General features: G+C 36.1%; 1 protein-coding gene across 3 annotated transcripts in view; it reads left to right on the plus strand.

The window, feature by feature from the left end:
- The window catches only part of LOC127617577 (disrupted in schizophrenia 1 protein-like), a 69,511-nt gene extending 51,796 nt beyond the window's left edge, over window positions 1-17,715 (plus strand). For all 3 annotated transcript variants that reach the window (XM_052089556.1, XM_052089557.1, XM_052089558.1), the window contains 3 exons: window positions 3,245-3,289; window positions 6,614-6,730; window positions 17,146-17,715. In XM_052089556.1, the coding sequence (XP_051945516.1) occupies window positions 3,245-3,289; window positions 6,614-6,730; window positions 17,146-17,319 (336 nt within the window). In that variant the 3' untranslated portion in view covers window positions 17,320-17,715. The remainder of the gene's footprint in view (window positions 1-3,244; window positions 3,290-6,613; window positions 6,731-17,145) is intronic.
- The last annotated feature ends 6,755 nt before the right edge of the window (window positions 17,716-24,470 follow it).

The raw sequence follows: 24,470 nt of genomic DNA on the forward strand, positions 1-24,470 counted from the left end.
GGTCCAAAATGACAAAACATGGTATAACCATGGTAACATGTCCAAAAAACATGGTATTAATATGGTAAAAATCCAGAAACATGGCATAACCATGGTAACATGTCCAAAAAACATGGTATTAATATGGTCCAATTCGACAAAACATGGTATAACCATGGTAACGTCCAATAACCATGGTAACGTCCAAAAAAACATGGTATTAATATGGTCCAATTCGACAAAACATGGTATAACCATGGCAACATGTCCAAAAAACATGGTATTAATGTGGTAAAAATCCAAAAACATAGTATTACCATTGTGCATATCCAAGACAAACACACAAAAAACATAGTTGTACCATGCCACTTCATTGAACCTCTCTTTTAGTGTAATGAACATACAGAAATGGTTTTTATAAAGGCACGCTGTATATAGCTGATTTTAACCTGTATCCTTAAAGAACAGTGGTACCTTACACTGGAATAAAAAAAAATAAAAGAGCTTTATGAAAGCCTTGTGAAATTACATTTCTCTAAAAATAGAAACGCTGTTCCCTCTGCTTCCTCCGCTTTCATAAAAAATATCCATTTCCTGAATGACTCCAATTTCCACTCTTATTTTCTTCTTTCTCTTTCCTCCTGTTCATAACTTTCTCTAACTCGCTCTAATATCTTTCAGCTCAGTCAGGCTGAAAGTATCTTCACTATTTTTTGTCTCTTGTCTTGAAGAGCGTCTCCTCCTCCTAACACTCCTGTAGGACACCGAAGGTGAGATCAGGATGCTTTTTCATCTTTCTCATCTTCAATGCACGACTTCCTGTCTTTTCTGTCTGATCTTCAATTAATCTGTTTTTTGAGGTTCTTCACCTACTAAACGAACATACTGTATTGTTCCTCTGGTTACATAAAGCATGCACTTCCCTGATTACATCTAAGCTGTATTAGGGGCTGTTCACACCAAATGTGTCCTTGCGCGGAAATGTAGCTAGACGCAGCACTACAAATAGAACAGAACGCAGGTGATGCGTTTTCATGTTTCAAGTGCATCTGAAGAACACGATACTCTTGCACAAGATGTTAAAAAAAGGGCGAGGCATGGCGGAACAGTCAAAGACGTCCACACGTTTACATACTGGTAGGAAAACAACTTAAACTCATCTTGGGTAGATGCAAAAATGGGTGTGGTATAAACAGCCCCTAAATGTATTGATGGAATTTACTGGCATTTAAAGGAATAGTTCAGCAAAAATGTAAATTCTGTCATCATTTATTCACCCTCATGTCATTCCAAACCCGTATAACTTTCATCCAAGGAGCACAAAAGGAGATGTTAGACAGAATGTTTAAAACAGACTGAAATTTAAGTCATTATTTACTGATAATTGTTCCTTCTGCTGTACTTCTCAAACATTATTCACGTTCGCACATTTTTAAATATGGTACTTTAAAATACACAATAGCAGGTGTACCGATAATAACGGGACACTCAAGAACCAGTGATGTTTTATTTCTTTACATGGCATATTTTTCAATTGCACAAGTACGAGATTTGAGAGGTACTGTGGTGAAGGTGATTTTTACGATGAAATAACGAAAATATATGTTTTATTCCTGTCTAGAAAATTCTATTAATCTTCTAAGCACTCAAAAAATATTCTCAATTTAAAATTAATTTCAAAATAATTGTTTTTGCTAAAGATTACACCATTTAATGTGATGGAAGCCTTTATTTTGGTCACACATTATACATACATTTTTGCATATATACAGTGAAATTTATTTTTCACATATCCCAGCTAAGCTGGTGTCAAAGTGCAGGGTCAGCCATGATACGGCGCCCCTGGAGCAGATAGGGTCAAGGGCTTTGGTGGTGCTGGGGTTTGATCCCCCGACCTTCTGGTCAGTAACCCAGAGCCTCAACCGCTGAGCCACCACTGCCCCATGCCCATACCCATTGGTATATATTATAAGGGGTGGCTGTGGCTCAGGTGGTAGAGCGGGTTGTCCACTAATCGCAGGGTTGTCCACTAATCACTCCACATGCCGAAGTGTCCTTGGGCAAGACATTGAACCCAATGGCAGGCTAGCGGCTCTGCAAGGCAGCTCTGCTGTCGCGCGCGTGGGCGCGTGGCGGGCGTGCGGGCGTGCGGGCGTCGTGCGGGCGTGCGGGCAAATGAGACACTGTGTAAAGCACTTTGAATACATTTACATTTACATTTATGCATTTGGCAGATGCTTTTATCCAAAGCGACTTACAGAGCACTTATTACAGGGACAATCCCCCCGGAACAACCTGGAGTTAAGTGTCTTGCTCAAGGACACAATGGTGGTGACTGTGGGGATCGAACCAGCAACCTTCTGATTACCAGTTATGTGCTTTAGACCACTACACCACCACCACTCCATGAATACCACTAAGGTTAAAAAGTGCTATATAAGTGCAGACCATTTACCATATTTTTCCAAAATGTTCCCATTTTTTTTTTTCTTCATTTATTTTTTTATTTACTTTATTACTGGAGCTATTTTTTATGTAAAAACAAAAATATTAAATGTGAAAAATATTCCATCATTAGACATAATGTCTAATATAGAGGGCTTAATACTGTATCTATAAAATTCCTCAGTCAAATATACAGTATTTTACGGCTTCTGAAGACTACTTTTGTCATTTAATATTTAGTCATACAGGTTTTGAATTATGTAATGTGAGTAAATGACAGATTTGTTATTTTTGGGTGAATTATCCCTTTAAATGGTTTGACAGTTCACACGTGTGTGAGGCAATGTTGCGTGCAGCAAATCTGGCGGAGCATCACCAATAAGCCAATGTGATCTTAAAACAGACAGTCCGAATCTAATATAAGAAGCTTTGGTCTACGCCCAACCACGGACACATTAACATTGTGTCTCGCCAACAGGAGATGGTAATTAATATTTGTGACATTTAAATCCCAATCTATCAGAAATGAAGCTGCAATGTGTTTTACTGATGTTTGCTCCCTTCCAGCTAGAGTTGAGCTCATACAGTATATCTACCAGGAGTGCTAATTATTTTGTGCTCCTGAATGCAATCATAACTCACACAGATGGACTGAACCAGTGCAATTATAATGTTGTCTTCTAGTAAGCTGTAATGACGAGCTATAGTGCACTTCCCATAATGCCGATGCGCTGAGTGCTTTTTAATAAAAGATGAGGTTTATTGTTTTGTCTTAATCTTTGGCTGAAATGAATAATTTCTAAACTTTTCTCTTTTGCAGAAATTAGAGGAGTTCCTGTTCTGTTTTGAGGACAGTTCAACTGAGGTGAGAGACTGGCTTTATTGTGTTTGAACAGAATTAAAGTTTGGTCATTATTCGCTTAGAATCTGCGCCTCATTCACCTTTACGTGCATTTATATATGGTGTGTCAAAGCAGGACGGGACTGGGAAGAGAAATCGGCCCAGGATTTTACATAGCAACTGGCCCAAAAGTTGTTGGGGGGTGTTCAATGTCCTTTTTAGCATATCGTGGTCAGCGTTTTGTGGTCCGTTCTGCATAACACGGCGGCTCATTTTAGCTAATCGCGGCCCATTCGGCCAGTTTCGCGGCCGACCCACCGGTCCGCCTGGTTCTCCCGATAGCCAGTCCGCCCCTGATCGGCCCCAAAGTGTGTCGGTCCACCGGGAAAATGCCCGGTATTCCAGATTACCAGTCCAGCCCTGGTGTTAAGACATATCTTGTCAGGTTTAGAATCAGCGGTAATGCCGTTGGTTCTCACATGGGTCCTATCCGATGGTTATGGCCCAAATTTGAAAATGCAATTGAGATATAAGAGAGCTGCAGCAGCCGTGGTCTGTTCGTCACACTGAGCTATCGTATGACTTCAGAAGACTTGGAATATGGTCGTATGGATTACATTTATAGTTACTTTTATTGCATCTTTCCCATTTACATTTATGCATTTGGCAGACACTTTTATCCAAAGTGACTTACAGTGCACTTATTACAGGGACAATCCCCCCGGAGCAACCTGGAGTTAAGTGTCTTACTCATGGACACAATGGTGGTGGCTGTGAGGATCGAACCAGCAACCTTCTGATTACCAGTTATGTGCTTTAACCCACTACGCCGTTTCCCATAAAGTCATAGAGTAAACTGCATTATGACAGTGTTAAATAATTCCAGTCTCAACATCGGCATAAAAAAGCCACTGGTTGCTTCATCACTTGATATAAAAGCTGTATCATTGTGGAAAACAGAAAAGGCGAGTCTCTAATGGGGTGTGCATGAACAGAGATTTTTAAGTAAAGTGACCGTGACGTCTCAGTCAATACTTGAACTTCAGCTCTCCACAGTGTGAGCAATAATCAATGGGTAACGTCCATCGATGCAGCCTTTTATTAGATGCATAATTCATGCAACTTTGCATATTAACGTGTTAAGCCGATAAATTAAATGTACATCATGGTCTCACAAAGCCACCAGCAATGCTTGAATAACTTAATAAAGACCAGCAATGTGAAATCAGTCTGATATATGGCCTAGTTAACGTTGAGCTTGACCTGTACTTTAATGCATAGGTGTTTAAATAATGTTTAGATGGACCAGTGGGGGGCAGTCTTGTGTCTGATTAAGACTGGACAAACGACAGTGTGGTATTACAGCGGGGGAAAATGTATAATAATATAATCCATTTTAGTAACTGTTGCAGTGACTGGCTACACACTCTCTTTAAGTTGGTATAGTGCATTTGATACGATCAGAATTATATTGATTTTCCCTTTGTGAAGGATTTCTGCAGTTATATGGCTGTCACAGTTATCACAAAGGTGCCATTTTTTGCAGCCTACATATATCTGAGTGTGTCTCCAATGCTTTAGATGCTTTAAAGTGATTGCCGTGACCTTTCATAAACCTGATTTCCATTATGTCACGATAACTGTATGGTTCAGACTCTTGTGGGGTGCATTTCTGAGGCTCTGTGGTGGGCTGTTTGTTCTCATATGCACCCTCCGAGACTCCAGCCGCATTCACAAGTGTTTCAGTTCGCCCACAGCGTGTGATGTTAGCATCTATAAAAGGCGTTTCATTAGCTGGTGTGGGGGGTCTAAGAATATCCAAGACCATCATTAAAACATGGCACGGGCCGGTCCTGAGAGACATGGGTGGAGAATATGGACAGATATGAGTCAGGCGGCCAACTTAAGACGCTCTCGGACTTGGAGGAAAACAGGGAATCACAGTGTGATGGAATTGGGGCCGCGAGGACCTGTCCCACATACCTGGCTGGCTCGCTCTTGAGCTAAGCTGTAAGTCATTAGTGCAGTTACTAAGAGACACGCTGTCAGTTTGGGACACTTATAAGGGGACTTCAGGCACTGGAATTTGACAGCGGCGGTCACGTGGTTTTGAGGTCTCTTGTTTGCTGAGTTGATAGTTCACTGTTTAAGGTTCTAGAAATTGTATAGTCCTATATTGTAACAGATCTTTTGATTCTGAATTTTTCAGAATATGCCTGGTAAATGCCGGCCGTGGCTCAGGTGGTAGATCGGGTTGGCTGCTAATCACAGGGTTGGTGGTTTGAATCCCGGCCCACACGACTCCACATGCCGAAGTGTCCTTGGGCAAGACACTGAACCCAAATTTGCTCCCAATGGCAGGCTAGTGCCTTGCATGGCAGCTCTGCCATCATTGGTGTGTGTGTGTGTGTGTGTGTGTGTGTGTGTGTATGGGTGAATGAGTCACACTGTAAAGCTCTTTGGTAACCTCGAAGGTTAAAAACAGCACTATATAAGTGCAGAACATTTACCATTTAACATTTAGCCAACTGTCTGGTATCAGCGGGGATGTCCCTTATTTTGGCCAAAATAACGATGTCTCAAACGGGTCGCTTTTGTCCCTTATAATGCATTCACTATGGGACGTTTCAATATATAATTTTAGAAATCATACACTGAAAATGAGCAACACTAGTAAGTACTGTATGTCGTAAAGGCGTCTGAGAAAAAGGGTTGAAATAATTGCGTTCTGTTTTCGATAAGATTTTAGGGCTTACCCCGTTACGGCGTCATGGCACGAAGTTGTAAAATTGGATATAAGTTTACATAGAAAACGTTAGTGAACAGATGGAGAATTAGTTTGTTATTTTCGTAACTTGTACTAGCGTATATAAGGGATAATGTACAGTCAGTCGGTCTGTTTGTATCGCAAAAGAAACCCGCCAGGGTGATCAGGACCACGACGTGAAGCGCAGACTCTTGTATCAGCCCGAAGGGGTTTATTTTGTGATGAACAAACAGCTGACTGTACATTATTCCGCTTATTACACACCAAATAAATAAAAACATGAACATTATATATTTATTTACATAAAAATTATGTCTATATTAGCTTCATTAGAGATCGCACAGTGATCCGAGAAGCAGGAACGATGGCTTGCAATACCGATGTGCGGTTGTTACTGAGCAATATCAGACCACTAGATGGCGCCATTGAACAATCAGAATAGTGTATTCCAGAGAGCTCTGTAATAATAGCATTTAATGCCTTGCTTTAACAGAAAATATGCTGGCAATAGTGAGAGATGTTGTGTTGAATTTTTAAGGCAGTTAATGACCTCATGTTAATTGTTTGTTATTGATTTTCAGGATCTGTGTGGTGAAGTGTTAGACCTGACGGAGCGATGTGAACTCATCGGTGACAGACTGCGTCACCTGGAAGACCAGCTCCAGACCGCCATTGACAACCACGACAAGGACCTCACTCATATCCTTACAAAGCCTTGTGTGTGTGTGCGTGCGTGCGTATATGTGTGTGTGCGTGCGTTTGTTTGTGTGTGTGTGTGTGTGTGTGCGTGCGCATGAGTGTGTGTGTGTGTATATGTGTGTGTGCGTGCGTGCGTGCGTGCGAGTGTGTATATGTGTGTGCGTGCGCGTATGGTTGTGTGTGTGTTCACGCACAGACACGAGCGCACATGGGTGCGCGCACGTGTGTGTGCATGCGTGTCTGTGCGTGCATGTGTGTGTGTTTGTGTGTGCGCATATTTCATTAGGAACGTTTGCAATCTTTTGACTTTCTTATGATTGAATGATTTTCGCCTGACAAACTATTAACATTAACAAAACGAGACCTAATGAATATAAATCCCACATTTCCTTTGGCAGATGTAACAAATTCCAACTCGGAAGGAAGATTGTTGTTATTGAGCAGTTCAGTTTCTAAATGATGCTGTATTTGTGGTCATGTTGTTTTATATCTTAATGGATACAACAACTTAGCATAACCGTACACAATACACCTCAATTTATATGCATTGTAAATGTACTGCTCTTAATGGATTTCGATTGATCGGCACGGAGTATAAACCGTAAACTAACAAAACGAAGAGAGGTTGTTTAGCAGCTGATGCGCAGATCAATATTTCACATTATATTCTCAGTGTAGTCTGTGGAGAAAATGAACCTGACATAATATTCACTCAAGGCTTGATTTGTGTCTTCAACAGAAAGAATTAATAAAAGGGGCAACAGATTAGTTTGTCCCCATTTGTCATAAACCAGCAGATTAAGATGAACACATTTCTGTTTTCCAAACATTACATTGTGCTGCTGGGAACCGTAAAAATGCCCAGTTGCCTAAACGCTTGTACAACGCTATTTACATTTTAGCATAGCATTACTGAAAATGCATACCAACATTACACTGAGAACGTTTTCTGCTAACATTGTGAGAACATTCATTGAATACTAAAAACATCATAAGGTTGTTGCATAACCGTTATTTTAACATTTGTCTCTAACCCTTATATAACGTTAGCCAAAGTTGTTGTAATGTTCCCTGTCGTGGTTTTGAAATATTGGCTGACGATTAATTGTTAGTCAATATGTAATGGGTATATGTTTGCTTTATACACTTTAAGACGTCTTTTATTCATATTCACCTTGGAATCTTTTATTTATTTTATTTTAAGGCTTTAAAACATGGAAAACATTGCGCGGATGTAGAATTACGTGAAAAATTATTATACAAATAAATATTTACATTTTTCCACTTAATTGGGTATTAGTTCTTTAGTAACAGGTTTACTGATAAAATTAGACACCAAATACTTTAAATCTTAAATATTCATGCACAAGTGTGTACTGCAGTTAAACTAGTTTAATTAATTATTTGTAGACACAACATTACTTTGTGCACTATATTACTGGTAGTTTTGTAAAGCGGTTCACCTTCAGAGGTTAGAGATAAATGATTAAGTTGTTAATGTGCCTAAAAGTAGAAACAAACTATAAAAAAATTTGCTATGCATATTGTTTATCGGACAGTTAAACACAAAAATATTCAGTATAATGATCATTATACTACATTATATATTATATGATATTATGTTACATTATAATTATATGATATTATATTACATTATAATTATAATTATATATTATACTACATTATAATTATATGTAATTATATTATAATTATATGATATTATATTACATTATAATTATATGATATTATGTTACATTATAATTATATTATATTATACTACATTCTAATTATATGATATTATATTACATTATAATTATATGATATTATACTACATTATAATTATATGATATTATACTACATTAGAATTATATGATATTATGTTACATTCTAATTATATGATATTATACTACATTATAATTATATGATATTATATTACATTATAATTATATGATATTATGTTACATTATAATTATATGATATTATACTACATTAGAATTATATGATATTATACTACATTATAATTATATGATATTATACTACATTAGAATTATATGATATTATACTACATTCTAATTATATGATATTATATGATATTATATTACATTATAATTATATGATATTATGTTACATTGTAATTATATGATATTATACTACATTAGAATTATATGATTTTATACTACATTAGAATTATATGATATTATATTACATTATAATTATATGATATTATACTACATTATAATTATATGATATTATATTACATTATAATTATATGATATTATACTACATTAGAATTATATGATATTATATTACATTATAATTATATGATATTATACTACATTAGAATTATATGATATTATATTACATTGTAATTATATGATATTATGTTACATTGTAATTATATGATATTATGTTACATTGTAATTATATGATATTATACTACATTAGAATTATATGATATTATGTTACATTGTAATTATATTATATTATGTTACATTGTAATTATATGATATTATACTACATTAGAATTATATGATATTATACTACATTATAATTATATGATATTATACTACATTGTAATTATATGATATTATACTACATTATAATTATATGATATTATACTACATTATAATTATATGATATTATGTTACATTGTAATTATATGATATTATGTTACATTGTAATTATATGATATTATACTACATTAGAATTATATGATATTATACTACATTATAATTATATGATATTATACTACATTGTAATTATATGATATTATATTACATTATAATTATATGATATTATACTACATTGTAATTATATGATATTATACTACATTATAATTATATGATATTATACTACATTAGAATTATATGATATTATGTTACATTGTAATTATATGATATTATACTACATTAGAATTATATGATATTATACTACATTAGAATTATATGATATTATACTACATTATAATTATATGATATTATACTACATTATAATTATAATTATATATTATACTACATTATAATTATATGATATTATACTACATTAGAATTATATGATATTATGTTACATTGTAATTATATGATATTATACTACATTATAATTATATGATATTATACTACATTAGAATTATATGATATTATGTTACATTGTAATTATATGATATTATACTACATTAGAATTATATGATATTATACTACATTATAATTATATGATATTATACTACATTATAATTATATGATATTATGTTACATTGTAATTATATGATATTATACTACATTAGAATTATATGATATTATACTACATTGTAATTATATGATATTATACTACATTAGAATTATATGATATTATACTACATTAGAATTATATGATATTATACTACATTGTAATTATATGATATTATACTACATTAGAATTATATGATATTATACTACATTGTAATTATATGATATTATACTACATTAGAATTATATGATATTATACTACATTAGAATTATATGATATTATACTACATTGTAATTATATGATATTATACAACATTGTAATTATATGATATTATGTTACATTGTAATTATATGATATTATACTACATTAGAATTATATGATATTATACTACATTAGAATTATATGATATTATACTACATTAGAATTATATGATATTATACTACATTAGAATTATATGATATTACATTACATTAGAATTATATGATATTATACTACATTAGAATTATATGATATTATACTACATTAGAATTATATGATATTATACTACATTGTAATTATATGATATTATACTACATTAGAATTATATGATATTATACTACATTAGAATTATATGATATTATACTACATTGTAATTATATGATATTATGTTACATTATAATTATATGATATTATACTACATTGTAATTATATGATATTATACTACATTAGAATTATATGATATTATACTACATTAGAATTATATGATATTATACTACATTAGAATTATATGATATTACATTACATTAGAATTATATGATATTATACTACATTAGAATTATATGATATTATACTACATTAGAATTATATGATATTATACTACATTGTAATTATATGATATTATACTACATTAGAATTATATGATATTATACTACATTAGAATTATATGATATTATACTACATTAGAATTATATGATATTATACTACATTAGAATTATATGATATTATATTACATTGTAATTATATGATATTATATTACATTGTAATTATATGATATTATATTACATTAGAATTATATGATATTATACTACATTAGAATTATATGATATTATATTTTATTATAATTATATGATATTATATTACATTAGAATTATATGATATTATACTACATTAGAATTATATGATATTATATTACATTAGAATTATATGATATTATACTACATTAGAATTATATGATATTATACAACATTATAATTATATGGTATTATATTACATTAGAATTATATGATATTATACTACATTAGAATTATATGATATATTATATTATAATTATATGATATTATACTACATTATAATTATTTTATATTATACTGTAATGATATTATATTGTATTATTATAATTATATGATATACTACATTATAATTATATGATATTATACTATAATGATATTATATTGTATTATAATTATATGATATTATACTACATTATAATTATATTATATTGTATTATATTATAATTATATAATATATTATAATTATATGATATTATACTACATTATAATTATATTATATTATAATTATACTATAAGATATTATATTGTATTATAATTATATTATAATGATATATAATATAATGCCTGATTCTGAGTAGCAGCTAGAATTCGCTGCAAGTTTGTCAGATGTTTGTTTGGCTTCTACGCAAGTAAGAAGGCTATTAGTTATAATCCGACCAAAACATGGTGTAGCGTTTGGTCGCGCTACACCGCTACTTGCTGGAAGAATTAGTTCACTACTGGAAAAGGCTACTCTGTTTTAAAATCAGCTGAACTACTGTCAAAGTACTGAAAAATGCCACGTCCACAATAATACATTTTCGTTTGAAAACAAATCTTTTTCTCTACGTTTTGGCCTTCCGTCCACACTGACACTGAGAAACTGAATGATTTGAAAACGTTTCTTCCAAGTGGATAGATTTGATAACACCGTCTTCACTTTGTAGTGTGGACTGGGAAAACGGATATCTGAAAACAATGATGTATTTGTTGTCGTGACACAGTCAGGTGATCCAATCAAGATGGCGACCCTGTTATTGTGGCGCTGTTATGCCCGATATTCACTTTAGACTAGTTTCTAGCCACTTTTTGCGCCATTTTGTTATCGACAAAGTGAAAATGCCTAAATAAAATTTTTGGGGTGAAATTCGCCGTCTTATGCCTGTTTCAGATGGACTTTTATCTATATAAATGGTGTGCGTGATGACGTCATGCCTAAAAAATCACTTTGTCGTATACGTTTTGGTTTATCACAAATGAAATCTGCCCTTAAGCCGTTTCCATACAGAAATGTGTGTTTATCGCTAATTTTTTTCCTCCTAAATTTGGGTAAAATGGGGAGATTATTGAGACAATTCATTGATATTAGCAGGTTACTGTCAATTTAATTTCACAAACAAATTAAATCAGAAGAGGAGGAACTGCAATCAAAAGGGAACACTTGCCCATCTGATAGGACTGTAATATTGGTCCTGATGTTGCACCTATAGGTTACCAACGCAGGTTGCCACCGGTTCCTACCCAAAAGTGAATTGTCATGGCCCTGTTCAAGCTGGTACTCAACATTGGACAAATAGTTCTGATTGTTTATAGTCTTTTAAAAAAGTGCAGAGCAATCTGAGAATCATTCAGCCGACTTTTCAGTGGCCATTCATTTGTTCTCCTTGCACTTGTCTCTGATAGGTGCATGATACGAGATATTTGCGTTGGCACTCCTGGAAGTGTCATGATGCAGATGCGTTTGCAGCATCGGATCAGTGCAGGTATGCCGTTAAGACCAATCCTATAGCAAGTAAATCGTAAACGGCTTTCAAGGATGTATACCTTGTCGTCATGATTAACACATGCTAACGACTGGTGTAAATTCTGTCATGTGAAACTATATTTTGCATTAATTTGCAATGAACAATTTTCGCTTGCGCAGTAAGGATGTATTCGTATTAATGTAGACGTAGCCTAAGTAAGTACAGTCACTACTTGTAGTTAGATACTCACCAACACTCATGGATTCCTCTCAGCCGATAGAGAAGCATGAATCCAGTTGGCACACAGGTGGCAGGGAATATGAAGATGTTACAGCGAGGTCATAACCTTTACCTTCATCTCATTCCTTTAATCTCACTTTATAGTGACGGGCAGATGAGTGTCTCTACATTTCCTGTTCTCTGTCTGTCACTTCCTTTCTACCTTTGCTGAGACCTGAACTTCTCTAATAACTTAAAAGCACTTCATTTTTTTATTCCCTCATATTCAATCTCTTTCAAAAAGACAATAGAGACTGTCATGAGAAATATCCAGTGATCATTCACTCTCACCCTAAATTCCCACATGGAAGAGAGCATCCTGTGCTGTCAAATACATCATGGAAGAGCTCTTTTGGAGAGCTTAAGCGTTGGGCATGTGACATTAATGGTGCTAATGACTGCTTAAGACATTTTCTTAAGCAGGACGTGACAGAGAAATGATAAAACTCCGAGTCATTTCCTTCCTAGTCGTGTATGTTTATCGGCTGAAGCAGAGAAAGGGACCAATTAAAATCATTCCAACCTTAAAGCCAGATAAAGTTATTCCAGTCCAATAACCAATAAGAGTAAGCTTGGGGACATCCATTTGAGCTAAATTCATAATGTTTGTCTGATGATTTGTTGATGTGCAAATCTGGCCGCATTAATGCCAGGGCGTTGTAGATGGTTGCTATGTGATTGCTAAGGTGTTCTGAAAAGTTTTTACATGTTACTATGTGGTTGCTAAGGTATTCTGAACGGTTTTTAGCATGTTGCTCTGTGGTTACTAAGGTGCTCGTAATGTTTTTAGCATGTTCCTATGTGGTTGCTAAGGTATTCTGAATGGATTTCTAGCATGTTGCTGTGCAGTTACTAAGGTGTTCTGAATGTTTTTTTTAGCACGTTGCTATGTGGTTGCTAAGGCATTCTGAATGTTTATAAGCATGTTGCTATGTGGTTGCTGAGGCATTCTGAATGTTTTTAAGCATGTTACTGTGCGGTTGCTAAGGTATTCCGAATGTTTTTAAGCTTGTTGCTATGTGTTTGCTAAGGCATTCTGAATGGTTTTCAAGCATGTTGCTGTGCAGTTGCTAAGGTGTTTTGAATGTTTTTAGCACATTGCCATGTGGTTGCTAAGGTGTTCTGAATGGTTTTCAAGCTGTGCAGTTGCTAAGGCATTCTGAATGTTTATAACCATGTTGCTATGTGGTTGCTAAGGCATTCTGAATGGTTTTCAAGCATGTAGCTGTGAAGTTGCTAAGGCATTCTGAATGGTTTTAAGCATGTTGCTATGTGGTTGCTAAGGCATTCTAAATGGTTTTCTAGCATGTCACTGTGCAGTCGCTAATGCATTATTTATGGATTTTAGCATATTGCTATGGCATTCTGAATGGTTTTCAAGCATGTTGCTGTGCAGTTGCTAAGGTGTTCTGAATGTTTTTAGCATGTTCCCGCATGGTGGCGAGGCCTGGAAAAGTCATAGAATTTTTTTCTATAGTAAGTATACATGTTACTGGCCATGGTCACCTTGTGAAATATTTAATCTTTTTGCTCTGTGTGAGTGCAATCTCTATAAAATATTTTTAAATTTATGGAATTTCATCGGTCCAATGTTGTGCAAACTCACAGCAACTTCACACAGAAATTATATTTGATTGTGCTGGTTATGTAGATAGATGAGCAAATAAACCCATAACAAGCTAAGGTATGTGCCCGAAGAACTTCATGAGCACTGTCCATTCAGCCGAAATGGGATCTTGCCAATTGTTTTTCATAATTCATGAAGTGCTCTTTAATGGCTGGTTAATTATGAATGAGCACAATCTGGTGCCATTTGGAGAGCAAAACGTGCCCATCGGGCCCCATCTGCCACAAGAGGCCTCCTTTGATTTGCTACTTATACCGGACACTCGGTAGCACTCTGTCGAGTTAAACAATCCAGCGCTGATGAGAGGGTCTATTCCCCGTCTCATAAAACATGCATGAATGATTTAGGCGAGATTACTTTATTTGAACGTGGTCTGTTAAGGAGATGAACTAAGCCTTTGAATTATGGACTGGATTTGGAGGAGGAGATGACCGCCGTGATCATATAATTGGAAATCGGTGTCAGATGGTTGGGCCAAAGATAATGAAAGTCCTTCTAAAGCAGGTTGTTTGCGGTAGACTTCTGGTACATGTACAGGATCTCACAAAGTAAGTACACCCCTCACATTTTTGTAAATATTTGATTATATCTTTTCATGTGACAACACTGAAGAAATGACACTTTGCGACAATGTAAAGTACTGAATGTACAGCTTGTATAACAGTATAAATTTACTGTCCCCTCAAAATAACTCAACACACAGCCATTAATGTCTAAATCGCTGGCAACAAAAGTGAGCACACCCCTAAGTGAAAATGTCCAAATTGGGCCCAAAGTGTCAATATTTTGTGTGGCCACCATTATTTTCCAGCACTGCTTTAACCCTCTTGGGCATGGAGTTCACCAGAGCTTCACAGGTTGCCACTGGAGTCTTCTTCCACTCCTCCATGATGACATCACAGAGCTGGTGGATGTTAGAGACTTTGTGCTCCTCCACCTTCCGTTTAAGGATGCCCCACATATGCTCAATAGGGTTTAGGTCTGGAGACATGCTTGGCCAGTCCATCACCTTCACCATCAGCTTCTTTAGCAAGGCAGTGGTCGTCTTGGAGGTGTGTTTGGGGTCGTTATCATGCTAGAATACTGCCCTGTGGCCCAGTCTCCGAAGGGAGGGGATCATGCTCTGCTTCAGTATGTCACAGTACACGTTGGCATTCATGGTTCCCTCAATGAACTGTAGCTCCCCAGTGCCACAGCACTCATGCAGCCCCAGACCATGACACTCCCACCACCATGCTTGACTGTTGGCAATAATAAGACTGTAATTTTTTCAGACACACTTGTCTTTGTACTCCTCACAAATAAGTTTATCTTGGTCTCATCAGACCACAGGACATGGTTCCAGTAATCCATGTCCTTAGTCTGCTTGTCTTCAGCAAACTGTTTGTGTGCTTTCTTGTGCATCATCTGTTTCCTTCTGGGATGAAAGCCATGCAGACCAATTTGATGCAGTGTGCGGCGTATGGTCTGAGCACTGACAGGCTGACCCTCCCACCCCTTCAACCTCTGCAGCAATGCTGGCAGCACTCATACGTCTCTTTCCCAAAGACAACCTCTGGGTATGACACTGAGCACGTGCACTCAACTTCTTTGGTCGACCATGGCAAGGCCTGTTCTGAGTGGAACCTGTCCTGTTAAACCACTGTATGGTCTTGGCCACTGTGCTGCAGTTCAGTGTCATGGTCTTGGCAATCTTCTTATAGCCTAGGCCATCTTTATATAGAGCAACAATTCTTTTTACAGATCCACAGAGTTCTTTGCCATGAGGTGCCATGTTGAACTTCCAGTGACCAGTATGAGGGAGTGTGAGTGTGATGACACCAAATTTAACAAACCTGCCCCCCCCCCATTCACACCTGAGACCTTGTAACACTAACGAGTCACATGACACCGGGGAGGGATAATGGCTAATTGGGCAATTTGGACATTTTCACTTAGGGGTGTTCTCACTTTAGTTGCCAGCGGTTTAGACATTAATGGCTGTGTGTTGAGTTATTTTGAGGGGACAGCAAATGTACACTGTTATACAAGCTGTACACTCACTACTTTACATTGTAGCAAAGTGTCATTTCTTCAGTGTTGTCACATGAAAAGATATAATCAAATATTTACAAAAATGTGAGGGGTGTACTCACTTTTGTGAGATACTGTATGTGGTAATTGCAACAGAAGAATACTGGCCATAAATCTTTTTATTTTTAATTGTTATCTATCTGTCTGTCTATCTATCTATTGCATATACTGTACAATGTCATACAATATATAAACTTCTGATGATGATTTCCACTGAGGTATGTCGAAAATGACAGATGTTTATGTTGTCGGGACACATCAATTTAATTAGCAAGGAGTAGATTGTCATTCTTACATTCTTATTTAAACGTATTATGCTGCAGTTGCTATTAAAGTTACCAACCGACTGATGAACAACTGTTTTATTTACTTGTTTGTATTTGTGTGATGGATGTGTTGATGTATGAATGAGTCACGTTCTCCTTGACTCCTGATGTCCACTGTCCATTGAGAAGGAAGTTCAGGGGCTGAAGGCCACTCTTCAGTCCATGCTGTCACAGTTGATGGAGGATGAAGAGGAGGATGAAGACAAGTTTTGTGACGTAGAGGAAGAACGGTTTAAGGAGGAGGACATAGAAGAGGAGCATTACTTCAGTGACAGCTGGGAGATTTAAGATAGACTTAAATGTTTTCATGCCCTGGTGAGATGCCCTGTGGAGTCCAGTGTCTCTGAGACGTGTATGCATGCGTCAATGGTGTGAAACTCCACATTCCTGTAATCTCATCTTCACTGTGTTGTAGCATTTACTGTAGCAGTGGACATTTTTATTAAGTTCTTGGGAGTTCACAAAGTGTCCTTGATTATGCAACATGTTTTCTGCTGAGGTTTCCTACCACTGGAAAATCTTTGAAAAGTGAAGCCCTTTATTTATTCGTCTGTATCTGTGAATATGCACAAAAAAAATAATAATAAAAAAAAATGCATGTCACATTTCACCCTAAAATAAATGCATTTTTAGGACCACTAATACGTTTTTATTGTGACATTATTTTTATAACAATTAAGCACCTTCCCCACCAAATTCTCATTATTATAAAGTGTCTAGAGTAGACTCTTTATTATTGTGTTGTTTTTGTAATATTAATCCCAATGGTAATTCTCATTAGATTTACATTAATGTATATGGATTATAAAATATTTATTGTGATACATTAAAGAAAATTACCATAACATTAAAGGTAAACCAGCAAAATACTACCATTATGTATAAATACTTTACAATATTAAAAACACATTATTTTTATTCATTTCAATAATTAAAACGTATATGCTTAATTGTCACATAAATAATCCAAAAAAATTGTCATTTGCTTTATGCAACATTTTGGGTGAAATATGGCCAGTTGTGAGATTCGCCCATTTATTTAATAAGCATGGCACATCCTATTTATTGATTTCATTTGCTTTGATATATCTCACTTTAAATTCAAAGCCCTTTCAGTCAGCAGTAAAGACCAACTTATAGTCACAAAACAGACCTCTCATGCCAAAAACTCGATGACTCGAGGAAAGTACATTCCTTCAGTTTGGCTCTTGAGCTCAGGATAAAAGGATTTTGTTTTAAAAGTCGTTTCTTCAACCCATCTCCTCTTATGACTGAATTCTTCTGAACCGTGTTCGTGATATTAGTACTAGTTCATGAGAGTATTGAAGATAACGTAAGTGTAGATCTTCAGTCGAGAGTCCTGTCAAACTAGGGCACAACCCCTGTTTATTTACTGAGCTCTTATGAGTTGTGTTATTATAATGTGGATTATAAGGATTATGTAGCATTAAGTGCCAGCATGCATCAGCATCAGCGTGTATGGTTCCATGAAGACCCTTTACATCCATGGAAGCTTGGACAAAATGTTCTTTGTAGTGGACAAGAATCTTAAGACTACTAAAAGGTTCTTCAAAATGTTTTTTTAAAGGGCCAGTTCACCCAAAAATGAAAATTCTCATAATTGACATACTCCCGTGCCATCCCGGATATGTATGACTTTTTTTCTTCCGCAGAACAGAAATGAAGATTTTCTGAAGAATATCTCCGCTCTGTTGGTCCATACAATGCAAGTGAATGGTGACCCAGATGTTTGAAGCTCCAAAAAGCACATAAAGGCAGCATAAAAGTAAATCATATGACTCCAGTGGTTAAATCCTTCTTTAGGGATATGACAGGTGTGGTTGAGAAACAGATCAATATTTAAGTCCCTTTTTACTATCAATCTCCACCTTTGACCAACTCCGACCAGTAGGTGGCGATATGCATGGAGAATGCAAATGCAAAAAAACTAAAGAAGAAGAATGTGAAGTGAAAGTGATAATGGAGATTTATAGTAAAAATAGAACTTAAATATTGATGTTTCTCACCCATACCTGTCAGTCAATCACTTCTAAAGACATGGATTTAACCACTGGAGTCTTATGGATTACTTTTATGCTGCCTTTATGTGCTTTATGGAGCTTAAAATATCTGGTCACCATTCACTTGCGTTGTATGGACCTACAGAGCTGAAATATTCTATAATCTTTGTTTGTGTTCTGCTGAAGAAAGAAAGTCACAAATATGGGATGGCATGAGGGTGAGTAAATAATGAGGGAATTTTAATGTTTGGGTGAACTATCCCTTTAAGAACTTTTCACAAAGGTTCACAAAAAAAACAGTTTTTGTTACATCTTAGTGAAAATGTAATTTGATTGTGTTGTACCAATCATAAAGATTGCATGGCTGCATGCTTATCTGGTTTTGCTCCCGTGTGCTTTGAAAAATCGTCGTACGACTTCATCACGTGCAAATTCCCGGATGTCTAATGCGGAAGTAAGCGCGAATTTCGCGCACGAGGCGTAAAGGACATACTTACTAATATTGTACCCTTACCCAAACCCCTTACCTAAACGTAACCAATCAGTAGAGTGTGTAAACATGATATGAAGCTGTTGTGTGTGACAGAAGCAAGTCATTGTCACATATTATTTAATAGTGTTGTTGGATTGTCTATGTTTTAAATACATTCAATGTAATAGTGTTGTATGTGTCACATTTCAAGACAAATGAATGTTGTCTTAAATATTTGCCAAATTATTTTATTCTACAAACTGCTCAATTGAGCTCATAATTTAAAGTACCAGACAACATGAATCCTGGTCTTATTGTGAAAGATTCAACGGTGCTATTCCAAAGAAAAATAAATGTTTATCTTTGTAATCTTTCATCAAAATGTGACTAGATAAGTTAAGTTTGCTATACAAAACTTTAAACATAAAAGGTAGTTTCACAGGCCCTAAAGTTAGACAAAAAGAAACCCCAAAGAGACCAAACATTTTTGATGGTCCATTATGGGAAAACTGTCTGTTCAATTAGTTAAAGACATAGCTTCCCTAGTCAGAACATTATTAAACCAGACCTATTATGCCCCTTTTTACAAGATGTAATATAAGTCTTAGGTGTCCCCAGAATGTGTCTGAAGTTTCAGCTCAAAATACCCCACAGGTCATTTATTATATCATATTATAAATGCCTCTTTTTGGGTGGAATCAAAAACACACTGATTTCGTGTCTGTCTCTTTAAATGCAAATGAGCTGCTGCTCCCGCCCCTTTCCGTAAGAGGGCTGTGCCTTTACAGCTCATGCTTCGGTTACTACAGCAACAACAAATCAGAACCTATCAGGAATGTGTGTAGAACACTCAGGGGAGGAGCTTGGATAATAGGGCGGAGTCAGTCACCAGTCATGGGCGTGGCCTGCTCTAACGTGACGTCACTTTAGAGCAGAAACGAAAACAGTTCATTTTGACACACTCTTTTTGATGAATAGAAATATAAGAAAGAGTGGGTGGACTTTTAACACTGTAGGGTGGTCGTATACACACTGCCATGTAAAAGTGAATTTTGCATAATAGGTCCCCTTTAAGGTCTATGTCAAGTTTGGTAATTGTTGTTTTGGTCTTGGTTTAGGCATTTCTATAGTAAGTCTATAGAATAGCCAAAATAATAGCGTGCTCCACCTCAGAAATTACTTACCTTTTCAGCTGACATAAACAATCCCTCTTATTTAAACCCAACCACTTGTCATAAAGAAATCGGACATTTCTATCTGGTTGGACCTGATTGGAAAGTGTGTCATTACAGTAGTATAACGGGTTGCGAATGGCATCTCATGTTGAATTTGCTTTGTTAATCACACCGAACACAAACTGTTACCGCCTCTAGTTTAATGACCACAACAACCAGATGTCTTCAGATGATCATTCTGTGATGTTTATTCCCTGTGATTCTTCATCAGCAGAAATTTGCTCATTTAGTCAGATGGCGCTTTCAGTTTTATTAAATGAACTGCACAGAGATCTTCTTGTCTTCAGCTCAACAATGGACTGATCTCGCTGCATAATAGTGCAGGCTGGCAGGCATATGAGCGCTATATCCATCAGCTTAACACGGCTTACATGCGGCACCTGGCACCCGTTCAGCAGACAGCCACAACAATCTTGTCTCCTAATTGAATCTTTGTTTACGGCACGTTGCCGCTGTGCAGGTTGATTAGTTCCGCCCCTCACTATGAAAACAGACCAGATGGTTTGACCACGATATCTTCATTCCAAACTTCTTGTTGTGCTTAATGAAGAAGCCCCTTTTCTGAAAGAATTTTGCATTCCTTCACAATAGCCATATCTATCCATCCATCCATCCATCCATCCATCGTCAACCGCTTATCCTGTGTACAGGGTCGCGGGGGGCTGGAGCCTATCCCAGCTAACATTGGGCGAAAGGCGGGGGACACCCTGGACAGGTCGCCAGTGCAATAGCCATATCCCTTATGAAAATTAACCTTTGTCTTACCTTCGTAACCAGGGGTTAAACTGGGGCAGAACGGTCCAGAATGGTGTTCCAGCACCTCCAATTCCAAAAAGAAAAATATAGTCCAGTCTGTCGCATGGAAACCTGCTATGTTTGCCAAGAAGCAACACTGTTTTAAGAGCACACGTGCTCCACCTCGCTCCGCTTGCCCGCTTCAAGCAGTTTAACCATGGGTACTGGAAGTACATTTGAAAGTACAGTATGTATAGATTTACTGTATTATTATTGTTTTTCAAGCGTAGTGGGCTAAAGCACAGGACTGGTAATCAGAAGGTTGCTGGTTCGATCCCCACAGCCACCACCATTGTGTCCTTGAGCAAGGCACTTGTCTCCAGGTTGCTCCGGGGGGGATTGTCCCTATAATAAGGGCTCTGTAAGTCCCTTTGGATAAAAGCATCTGCCAAATGCATAAATGTAAACAAGGGAACATAAAACTACTCAGAGGGAATGCAAAAACTTTCTGAGGGAACACAAACCGTTGCGAGGGAATGCAAAACTTATTTTGTGGGAACCCAAACTATTGCAAGGGAATGCAAACTTAGATGATGGGACGCAAAACTTAATGTGAGGGAACGGCAATTATTATGAGGGAACACAAAACTTAAGAAGGAATGCAAATCATTTCAAAAGGATAGAAAACTTATTTAGAAGGTATGCAAACCTTTGTGAGGGAGGGCAAAACTTGTTTTCAGGTAATGCAAAAATAATTTTTCACTGAAGACAAACGATTGCGAGAGAAAGCAAAACGTATTGTGAGGAAACGCAAACTATAGTGATGGGACACAAAACTTATTAAGACGGAACATAAAACATATTAAGAAGGAACACAAACTGTCATGAGGTTCTGGAAAACTTACTGAGAGGGAAACTATTGCGGGAATGCAAAACTTATTTTGAGGGAACGCAAAAGTTGTTAAGGAACAGAAATCTTATTTTGAGGGAACGCACACTTGTGAGGGAACGCAAAAGTTATTGTTAAGGAACAGAAATCTTATTTTGAGGGAACGCACACTTGCGAGGGAACACAAAACTTATTTTGAGGGAACACACACTTGCAAGGGAACACAAAACTTATTTTGAGGGAACACACTTGCGAGGGAACGCAAAAGTTGTTAAGGAACAGAAATCTTATTTTGAGGGAAGGCTCACTTGTGAGGGAACGCAAAAGTTGTTAAGGAACAGACATTTTATTTTGAGGGAACGCAAAAGTTGTTAAGGAACAGAAATCTTATTTTGAGGGAACGACACTTGTGAGGAGCATAAAAGTTGTTAAGGAACAGACATTTTATTTTGAGGGAGCATAAAAGTTGTTAAGGAACAGAAATCTTATTTTGAGGGAATGCACACTTGTGAGGAGCGCAAAAGTTTTTAAGGAACAGACATTTTATTTTGAGGGAGCACACTTGTGAGGAGCATAAAGTTGTTAAGGAACAGAAATCTTATTTTGAGGGCATACACTTGTGAGGAGCATAAAAGTTTTTAAGGAACAGACATTTTATTTTGAGGGAACACACTTGAGGGAACACAAAACTTATTTTGAGGGAACACACACTATGAGGAGCATAAAAGTTGTTAAGGAACAGAAATCTTATTTTGAGGGAAGGCTCACTTGTGAGGGAACGCAAAAGTTGTTAAGGAACAGACATTTTATTTTGAGGGAACGCAAAAGTTGTTAAGGAACAGAAATCTTATTTTGAGGGAACGCACACTTGTGAGGGAACGCAAAAGTTGTTAAGGAACAGACATTTTATTTTGAGGGAACGCAAAAGTTGTTAAGGAACAGAAATCTTATTTTGAGGGAATGCACACTTGTGAGGGAACGCAAAAGTTTTTAAGGAACAGACATTTTATTTTGAGGGAACGCACACTTGTGAGGGAACGCAAAAGTTGTTAAGGAACAGAAATCTTATTTTGAGGGAACGCACACTTGTGAGGGAACGCAAAAGTTTTTAAGGAACAGACATTTTATTTTGAGGGAACACACTTGCGAGGGAACACAAAACTTATTTTGAGGGAACACACACTTGCGAGGGAACGCAAAAGTTGTTAAGGAACAGAAATCTTATTTTGAGGGAACGCACACTTGTGAGGGAACGCAAAAGTTGTTAAGGAACAGACATTTTATTTTGAGGGAACGCAAAAGTTGTTAAGGAACAGAAATCTTATTTTGAGGGAACGCACACTTGTGAGGGAACGCAAAAGTTGTTAAGGAACAGACATTTTATTTTGAGGGAACGCAAAAGTTGTTAAGGAACAGAAATCTTATTTTGAGGGAACGCACACTTGTGAGGGAACGCAAAAGTTTTTAAGGAACAGACATTTTATTTTGAGGGAACACACTTGCGAGGAAACACAAAACTTATTTTGAGGGAACACACACTTGCGAGGGAACGCAAAAGTTGTTAAGGAACAGAAATCTTATTTTGAGGGAACGCACACTTGTGAGGGAACACAAAAGTTTTTAAGGAACAGAAATCTTATTTTGAGGGAACGCACACTTGTGAGGGAACGCAAAAGTTGTTAAGGAACAGAAATCTTATTTTGAGGGAACGCACACTTGTGAGGGAACACAAAAGTTGTTAAGGAACAGAAATCTTATTTTGAGGGAATGCACACTTGTGAGGGAACGCAAAAGTTGTTAAGGAACAGAAATCTTATTTTGAGGGAATGCACACTTGTGAGGGAACGCAAAAGTTTTTAAGGAACAGACATTTTATTTTGAGGGAATGCACACTTGTGAGGGAACGCAAAAGTTGTTAAGGAACAGAAATCTTATTTTGAGGGAACGCACACTTACTGAGAGGGAACACAAAACTTATTTTGAGGGAACGCAAACCTATTGTGAAGGAAAAGGCAAAACTATAACAGGGGAACACAAAACTGCTCCCTGTCCTCTAGGGGGTCCGTTGTAGATTGATTGAAAGTTCG

This window comes from Xyrauchen texanus, chromosome 24, assembly GCF_025860055.1.
Source record: "Xyrauchen texanus isolate HMW12.3.18 chromosome 24, RBS_HiC_50CHRs, whole genome shotgun sequence".
Classification (NCBI taxonomy): Eukaryota; Metazoa; Chordata; class Actinopteri; order Cypriniformes; family Catostomidae; genus Xyrauchen; species Xyrauchen texanus.